Source organism: Heteronotia binoei, chromosome 3 (assembly GCF_032191835.1).
Source record: "Heteronotia binoei isolate CCM8104 ecotype False Entrance Well chromosome 3, APGP_CSIRO_Hbin_v1, whole genome shotgun sequence".
Lineage (NCBI taxonomy): Eukaryota > Metazoa > Chordata > Lepidosauria > Squamata > Gekkonidae > Heteronotia > Heteronotia binoei.
In genome coordinates, this window is record NC_083225.1 from 167,990,431 (window position 1) to 167,999,799 (window position 9,369).

The 9,369-nt window shown below is 45.0% G+C and overlaps 1 protein-coding gene across 1 annotated transcript; it reads left to right on the forward strand.

Moving 5' to 3' along the window:
* The first annotated feature begins 3,914 nt into the window (after positions 1 to 3,914).
* On the forward strand, positions 3,915 to 8,991 carry LOC132569128 (vitelline membrane outer layer protein 1-like). The gene is made up of 3 exons (XM_060235310.1): positions 3,915 to 3,992; positions 5,972 to 6,069; positions 8,679 to 8,991. Exons 1-3 carry the CDS (start codon positions 3,915 to 3,917, stop codon positions 8,989 to 8,991), a joined length of 489 nt encoding a protein of 162 aa, XP_060091293.1.
* Positions 8,992 to 9,369: the final 378 nt, after the last annotated feature.

Consider the following 9,369-nt stretch of genomic DNA (forward strand, 5'->3'; position numbering starts at 1 on the left):
CCAAGGGCCCCACTGCCTCCCTGGCTGGTTTCCTACTTCTAATATATTTGAAGAAATTTTTATTGTTGGTCTTTATGTTTTTTGCAATATGCTCCTCATAGCCCCTTTTTGCCTGCCTGATCACAGTCTTGCATTTGATTTGCCACAGCCTGTGTTCCCTTTTACTAATCTCACTTGGACTGGTTTTCCACCGCTTAAAGGAGTCCTTCTTACCTTTTACAGCTTCCATTACTTTGTTTGTTAACCACGCAGGCCTTTTCTTATGCCTGTTTGTGCCTTTCATAACTTGTGGTATGTATTTTATCTGAGCTTCTAGGATTATAGTTTTAAATAGTGTCCAAGCTTCCCCAAGGGTTTTGACCGTATTTACCTTTCTTTTCAGTTTCCTCCTCACATGCCTCCTCATCTCAGTGTATTTCCCCCTTTTAAAGTTAAATGTGGTTGTGGCGGTCTTTTTGGGCAACTCCCTATTTATACAAACGGTGAAATCAATAACATTATGGTCACTGCTCCCAAGCGGCGCAATCACTTTTACATCTCTCACCAAGTCTTGGGCATTACTTAGGACCAAATCCAGGATCGCCCCACCCCTGGTAGGTTCTGAGACCATCTGCTCCATAGCACAGTCATGAGAGCATCAAGAAACTCAATCTCTTTCTCTCGACCTGAACCCATATTGACCCAATCAATCTGTGGGTAGTTAAAATCACCTATTATGACACAGTTTTTACATTTAGCCGCTATCTTTAAGCCTTCCATCGTATTATAATCGTCCTCTCTCTTTTGATTTGGTGGGCGATAACAAACTCCCATAGTTAAATTTCCTTTTGGGCCCTCTATTTCAACCCAAAGCATTTCTAAAAGTGAATCTAATTCTCTGATTTCAGTCTTACTGGATTGTATATCCTCTCTGACATACAGAGCCACCCCACCTCCAACCCTTCCCTCCCTATCCTTCCGATATAGCTTATATCCAGGAATCACCGTGTCCCACTGATTCTCCTCATTCCACCAAGTTTCTGAAATTCCCACAATGTCTATGTTTTCTCCCAACACTAAAGATTCCAATTCACCAATTTTACTTCGAACACTTCTAGCATTTGCATACAAACATCTATAATTTCCCAGGCAAGCTAGGCCCTCCACCTTCCTCCTGCCGCCTCGAGACTCTGGCAGACAGTCCATACTGTTTGTCACCATCACAGTGGACAACTCTGGTCCGTTACCCGGTAGAAAAATAGCAGCCAACCCTTCATCTCTTTGAGATGAGTCCTCCCGAACCAGAGACATTTCATCTCCTGTCGGCTTTCCCCCAAGATTTAGTTTAAAAACTGCTCTGCCACATTTTTGATTTTAAGCACCAGCAGCCTGGTTCCATCCGGGGACAAGTGGAGACCGTCTCTTTTGTACAGCTCCCGCTTGTTCCAGAAAGCATCCCAGTGCCTAATAAACTTAAACCCTTCCTCCTTACACCATCGTCTCATCCACACATTGAGATTTCTAATTTGTGCCTGTCTCTCCTGCCCTGCACGTGGAACAGGTAGCACTTCTGAGAAGGCTACCTTGGAGGTCCTGGCCTTGAGTCTCCCGCCTAGCAGCCTAAATTTTTCCTCCAGGATCTCACGACTGCATTTCCCCACATCGTTGGTGCCAACATGCACCACGACCACAGGCTCCTCCCAAGCACTGTCTATCAGCCTATCTACTACACACGTAATGTCCGCTACCTTCGCACCAGGCAGGCAAGTCACCATACGGTCAGTACGCGGTTTTGCCACCCAGCTGTCTACTTGCCTAAGGATCGAATCACCAACTACCAACCCCCCACCTCCCCCTGCTCAGGGATGGTTCCTTGGCGCGAACGGATTCCCGCTCACCAACCGAAGAAGAGGTCCCTTCTGAGGGCGCATTCTCCTTATCCTCAGCACGGTGCCCTGTTCCCTCTCGACCCTCATGCTCTCTGGCAGCAACGGGGCTGCTACGTTCAGAGCGGGGCTCATCTAATACGCCCCCGAGAGTTTTCCCCAAGTGCCTAACTGACCGTCTCTGCTTCACCAGGGCAGTCACCTCGGCCTCAAGGGTACGAACTCGTTCCCTGAGGTCTAGGAGCTCCTTGCATCGAGCACACACCCAAGACTTCTGTCCTTTGGGCAGATAGTCGTACATGTGACACTCATTGCAAAACACTGGAAAGCCCCCAAACCTTATTGGGAGAACAAGGAAATCAGGGATCTGGGTTCCTGGTCCTTAGGGAGCCCCCAGGCGAAGAGCCACAGGCCAAGAGCCCTTTAGCTCTCACCCTTTGGCTTGCGCCAAAGGCTCACGCCTTTGGCAAGGCGCAGCTTAAAATGCAAAGAGGGTGGAGCAGAGGCACTCCTCAGCAATCAGCAGCAATCACTCTCAATCACTCTCAATCTCTTTCTCCTTTATCCCACTCAACCAAACAAAGAGCAAACAAAGACCAAACAAACAGCAGTTCCCCTGCTATCACACCTCAAAATTTTAGGCAGCCCCACAAGCTCAGAATGAAGTCTTCCAACACTCAGAAATTCCCAGCAACTTCTCCAGCTGCTCTGCTCTGTTGTGCTCCTCTCAGATCTCTGTGAGATGTGCTCAGCCTTTGGCAAGGCACAGCTTAAAATGCAAAGAGGGTGGATCAGAGGCACTCAGAGCCGCTCTGAGCCCGCTAGCCGCTCTGAGCCCGCTTTGGCGGGGGAGGGCGGGATATAAGAATAAAATTATTATTATATTATTATTATTATTGCTCCTCAGCAATCAGCAGCAATCACTCTCAATCACTCTCAATCTCTTTCTCCTTTAGCCCACTCAACCAAACAAAGACCAAACAAAGACCAAACAAACAGCAGTTCCCCTGCTATCACACCTCAAAATTTTAAGCAGCCCCACAAGCTCAGAATGAAGTCTTCCAACACTCAGAAATTCCCAGCAACTTCTCCAGCTGCTCTGCTCTGTTGTGCTCCTCTCAGACACACACACTGTGGCTAATAGCCACTGATGGACCTCTGCTCCATATTTTTATCTAATCCCCTCTTGAAGGTGGCTATGGTTGTGGCCGCCACCACCTCCTGTGGCAGTGAATTCCACATGTTAATCACCCTTTGGGTGAAGAAGTACTTCCTTTTATCCGTTTTAACCTATCTGCTCAGCAATTTCATCAAATGCCCACGAGTTCTTGTATTGTGAGAAAGGGAGAAAAGTACTTCTTTCTCTACTTTCTCCATCCCATGCATTATCTTGTAAACTTCTATCATGTCTCCCCGCAGTCGACGTTTCTCCAAGCTAAAGAGTCCCAAGCATTTCAACCTTTCTTCATAGGGAAAGTGTTCCAGCCCTTTAATCATTCTAGTTGCCCTTTTTTGGACTTTCTCCAATGCTATAATATCCTTCTTGAGGTCCCAACGATATACGCTCATCTAATGGATGTAGAACAGAGGACATTCTTCCTTGCATGCACACAAAACTAATAGCCTTGTGTCAATTCTAAAGAAAATGCAAGGAGCACAAGGAAAGCCATGGCTGGGTTGTGGAGGACAGATAGACTCCTTTCCTCATAGATGGATATGTGCTCAGCCTACACCTTGGGCTGATTGCCTTGGGCAGAGTTGGCAATAGCCTTGGGCGAAGATCGGATCAGTGCAAGATCACATCGACCCCAGTATGGAATGTGCCCATCTGTACTAGCCAGTGGATTAATGATGCACCCTAGCTATTTTCAGGCAAGAAGAAAAGTTCCCAGTCTCGGAAGCTGTTGCCATTTCCCATTTTCTCTGCAAAGCGGAGGCTTCAACATGCAGGTTCCTGGTCCAATTGTATTTTTCTTGCTGCTCTCTTGCTGCCCGTGGAATGCGGAGTCACAAGATGTCACAAAAAATGTCGCATCCATTCTTACGGTGATGAACGGAGGACAATGGGGCACGTGGGGAGCAATGAATAACTGCTCCAGAAGCAGGGCCAAGGGGTTTTCACTGAAGGTTAGCATAATTTCTCTCCCCTCTTTTCCTTCCCTGTCTATTCTTCAGGCTGTCATTTGGGGGATATCTTTATTTTCTTCTATTCTTGGCTTCTGTTTCTAAAAGGCTCTGGTATTAGGTTGTTGCTGGACAGGGTGACAGAACAATCTTTGCAGCAGGGATCCCATGGGACTGATGGGAGTTCTTCTTGAAATATGTAGAGAGGCCTCAGTAATGGCAGTGTAATTTCAGTTTGCGAATGTTTCCAATATAAGAGAGGTGAGGGAATGTTGAAATGTATGGCTATGGAAGAATGTATGAAGGGGGAAAAAACTTTGTTTGAAGATCAGTCATGTTTCTGTTAACAATGGATCTAGTATGATAGAATGGCTAACTTCATTATCCCCAGTGTGACATCTTTAAGCGCCATGATTCCCACCAATGTGTTTCTTGGATCCCACTTGCTTCCGCTCCAAAGGAAAGACCCAGTCTTGATGTTTTTAATACCTCATTGAAGCAATGTGTTTCAGAAGACCCCAGGAAGCATCACTCGCCTTTCATGTTTTGGTGGTGTCTGCAGTCTTCCTAAAAAAGGATCCACAAAATCACCAAATCTAATCTGGATTAGATTATTATATTTATTGTATTTACCAAATATATATTCTACCTTTTCTGCCCTTACAAGGGTTGCCAATTGGCTAACAATTTAAAACATACATGATAAAATTGCATTGTAAAACCATTAAAACCAACGCCTTTTCCAAACATACCTCACCAGGACAATTTAAGAAAAGTCAGTTAAAATACATATAAAGCATAAAACATTGGTTAGGAAGGAGAGATTATTGAGGCAATGCAGAACAAAACAGAAAGTCTTCACCTCCTGGTGGAAGATGGGAAGAGAAGGGGACAGATAACTCTCCCTGGGGAGAGAGCTGCAGACTTTGTTACCATGATCGTTGCCACCTGCCTGTTCTCATAAAACAGAGGCTCATGAAGCAGGACCTCTGAAAATGACCATATTGTAACACTGAGAAGGAAATTTGGGGAGGAGGGAATTCTGTGACCTTCTCTGTGCACCTTGGAGGATGAAATATTTGCTATCTAGCTAGTACAAGAGACACAGATATGACTCAAAACTCAAATCGATTGATTTTATTCCTCATAAGCAGCATCTGTGCATTTTTGGTCACTATAGTTCTTCTATAACAATCAGGGCTTTTTTCTAGAAAAAGAGGTGTCAGAACTCTCAAGAGGGAAATGAAGGGGAAACACATCAGTGCCCCTCATGAACTTTTAACATTTTTTGAGAATTTTGTTTCTACAAAGAGGTTTCCACTCCATTTCACTGTGTTGGAGAGCCAGTTTGGTGTAGTGGTTAAGTGTGCCGACTCTTATCTGGGAGAACCGGGTTTGAGTCCCCACTTCTCTACTTGCACCTGCTAGCATGGCCTTGGGTCAGCCACAGCTCTGGCAGAGGTTGTTCTTGAAAGGGCAGCTGCTGTGAGAGCCCACTCCAGCCCCACCCACCTCACAGGGTGTCTCTTGTGGGGGAGGAAGGTAAAGGAGATTTGTGAGCCGCTCTGAGACTCTTCGGAGTGGAGGGCGGGATATAAATCCAATATCTTCTTCTTCTTGTTCCCTCAGAAGAAAAAGCCCTGCTAACAATCTTTTTCTACTGGAATGTCCAACAAGGACAAATTGCAAAATGATTGCTGTAGTAAAGCCACAGCACAAAATCTACCAAGATGGGGATGCAATTTATGTTTAACACAGCCTATTGTTTCTTTTTATATTATAGAAGTCTATGGTATCTAAAGCTGAATGCCCGGGTTTGTTAATAGATGGTATCTCCTAAAGATGTACATCAACCTTTGTATTGCTAATAGTCTTTATCTTATGATGATGCCAAAAGTGTAACTGTTTAACCCATAATTGTTCCATTTCATAACTTATAAGCCTTTTTTTCTGTTTTCATCCATTATGTGGGATTTTCCTAGATACAGACCAGGCAAGGGCACTTTGCTGATGATACTTCCCTAAACGGCATTCGCCTAATTTGCAGTGATGACTCAATCATCACATCTGCAGTGGGAGCGTAAGTACTTTTTTTTTTAAAAAAAGGTATTCTCCAATAATATCTCTCCCCTTCTTTATCCATATTTTTCTACTACCATACCGTCATCTCCAGGATGAGCAAAGCAAAGAAGAACAATGTTTATTTCTTTCTAACTGAGGTCCAATCAAGAAGAGCTGAAGATCCAGAATGTGGTGTTTCATGTATTTAACTAGCTGTCACAGGTTGCTTTTACTATACATTCCTCTGACAATTTAAGAGGGGAATTTTGTTGGGATAATGTTATGTTGAGCCAGCTTGGTGTAGCTGAGCTAGTTTGGTGTAGTGGTTAAGTGTGCAGACTCTTATCTGGGAGAACTGGGTTTGATTCCCCACTCCTCCACTTGCACCTGCTGGAATGACTTTGGGTTAGCCATAACTATCGCAGGAGTTGTCCTTGAAAAAGCAGCTGCTGTGAGAGCCCTCTCAGCCCCACCCATCTCACAGGGTGCCTGTTGTGGGGGGAGAAGATTTAGGAGATTGTAAGCTGCTTTGAGTCTCTGTTTCAGAGAGAAGGGCGGGGTATAAATCTACAGTCTTCTTCTTCTTCTTCATGAGGAGCCCCGTGGCACAGAGTGGTAACCTGTAGTACTGCATTCCACGCTCTGCTCATGAATTTGAGTAAAATTTTTCTTTCCTGAACCTTATAGGCAAAGTGCTCCAAACCACTGATTGCCCTCCTCTGTAATTTTTCCATCTCTGCAATATCCTTTTTGAGACACAGTGACCACAACTATACACGGTATTCCAAATGCAGGTGCGCCATTGCTAATGCTTTGTACATCATTAGAATGCCAGCTGGTTTATTTTCAAGCCCTTTCCTAACAATTCTCAGTGTGAAGTTTGTCTTTTTCACTGCTGCTGCATGCTGGGTTGCCATTTTCACCAGACCCCAAGACGTCTTTCAGTTATAACCAGTTCACAGCCTGTCAGCATTTATTTGAAGTTTGGACTTCTTGTTCCAGTTTGCATCACCTTAGACTTACCAAGAGTGAACTTGATTTGCCACATTATTGCTCGATCACCCAGCTTAGAGAGATCCTCTCTACCTCTTTACAACCTACTGTAGCTTTCACCATCCTGTATAACTTGGTATCATCTATAAACCTGGCCATGACTCTGCTCATCTCCAATTTCCAATTTATTTATCAACAAATTAAACAATATATTAGTTGAAACCAGGCACTTAACCCCCCCCCCCTTTGGGGATTAAAAAACAGGTGTGCAAGCGTGTGCCTGCAATTTACATAGGAGTTTACCATTTTGCCAAGTTGCCCCCATTCTGTTACAGATGGGCTTTGCTGGGGCAGTGCTGGTATTAGGGCATAAAGGTTTACCTTCTATTAGTTGCATCCCATAGGCTGAAGCGCTGCTGTGTGGGGCCTTCTCTAATTCCATGCTTTGTTGCTGAGCCAGCCAGTGCAGATGGAGAGAGGCTAGCAACTTCATCAGATGGAGGCCATCCACCCCAGTTGTCCCATGTGAGACCTCCCTGGGTATGCAGGGGTCCAATATGATTAGCCAGGTGTCTTTTTTCCACTTTAGGTCAGATCCTTTTTGGGTCAGGTCTATTCAGGTCATTTTTGGGGCAGGAGCACACTGGAGCGGAGCTCGGCCTGGGGTGTTCAGGGCTCCCGTTGGCAAGCTAGGGAAGGAATGATTTCTGCTTTCCCCAGTGTGCCCACTGCAGCGGGTGTGCTGGCAAAAGCATGGGGGAGCTCTTGCTGGGCTTAAAAAAAAAAAGCCCTGGGTCTATTGTTCTCTAATGTTTTTTATGTTATTTTAAATTAATTGTTAATTTTTAATGCTTTTATATATTGTATCCTGTTATCTTTGATCTGTTGTAAACAGCCTAGAGAGCTTTGGCTACAGGAGGAATAGTAATGAAATTAATGATGGTGATGGTGATGATGATGATTATGATGCATGGAAAGACTTTCCGTGGACTATGTGGGAAGGAAAGAATGAGGGAGAGAGTGAGAAAAGAAATCTGACCTGCACTGCACTGAAGAGAGGAAAGGGCCCACAGATTCATTGGGCACAGTAGGAGGGGCTGAGGAGAAGAGCAAAACAGCCTCGCCTCATACTTGCCCATCATCCCCTGGGGTAGCATCATGAGTGCCAGCAGCCCCAACCAACGCTGATGCCAACAGAGGCTTCTGCAGTGGCCATTGCATGATGCTCAGTTTAGGAGAAATGTGCTAAGCTCATGTGTTGCATGTTGCTAGCTTCTCAAGGAAATGCTGTGAACATAGTGGGGTGAGGAGCTGGCTGCAGTGGGTGGAGCTGGAGGATGGGGAAGGTGCTGGAAAGGAAAGAGAACCTTGTGGAGGGAAGACACCTCATCGAGTTGCCTGCTATTCTCTGGCAATCCCTGGGAATGTTTTGCAGGGCAGCGACTCATGTCCAAGTGTGTTTTCAAGTTCTGGATGTTTATACTATGGCAAAACACAATGACCACAAACAAACAAAAAACCATGGGACTTTCTTGCCATGAGATGCTTCGACAATTTGACTTCTAAGCAGAAGATGGTAGCCACCGATGGAATCTGTAAAGTTTCTTACAAACGCTTTCTTTCTTATTCCGAAAGGTATGGTACCTGGTCTGATGCATTTTTATGCCCTTCTGGCTTATTGACTTCATTCATGCTCCGAGTGTCACCACGGTCAGTTTTAGGTGACGATACTGCAGCCAATAACATCAAGTTCAAGTGCACAGATGGAACTGAACTGGAAGGAAATGGTCCTGCATTGGGCGATTATGGCTCGTGGAGTGGTTCCTGCAAAGACGATGGCACTTGTGGGATCCAGACAAAGGTGGAGATGCCCGAAGGATTTTTTTCCATTGATAACACTGGACTCAATGATGTGAAATTTTTCTGTTGCGCTAGTTCCACTGGTTAGGAGGAGGAGTTCAATTTCTAAATAATACATAAAATATAATAAATAAATAATAACACTGCTCAGTTGGCAGGTCTTTTGTGTCCCTGTATTCATTTTTTTTCTACAAATGCCCCTTTTTACAGGTGTAAAAAAAAGAGGGAAGCAAAGGACATCTTCTAGGACCTTCCTGTTTCCCTTCAATTGGAAAAGAAATTAGGGTTGACAGCCTCCAGGTCGAGACTGGAGGCCTCCCTGAATTACATCTGACCTCCAAACTTCAGAAATCACTTCCACGGAAGAACATGGCTTCTTTGGAGGGTGGACTCTATGGCATCACATCCCGCTGTGGTCTTTCTCCTCTTCAAACTCCATCTTCTCCAAGCTCCACCCCCAGATCAC

Coding starts and splice junctions, on each gene's coding strand:
- LOC132569128 (XM_060235310.1), top strand. CDS start 3,915: ATGAACGGAGGACAATGGGGCACGTGGGGAGCAATGAATAACTGCTCC. Junction 3,993..5,971: donor CCAAGGGGTTTTCACTGAAG/GTTAGCATAATT, acceptor GGATTTTCCTAG/ATACAGACCAGGCAAGGGCA. Junction 6,070..8,678: donor ATCACATCTGCAGTGGGAGC/GTAAGTACTTTT, acceptor TTATTCCGAAAG/GTATGGTACCTGGTCTGATG.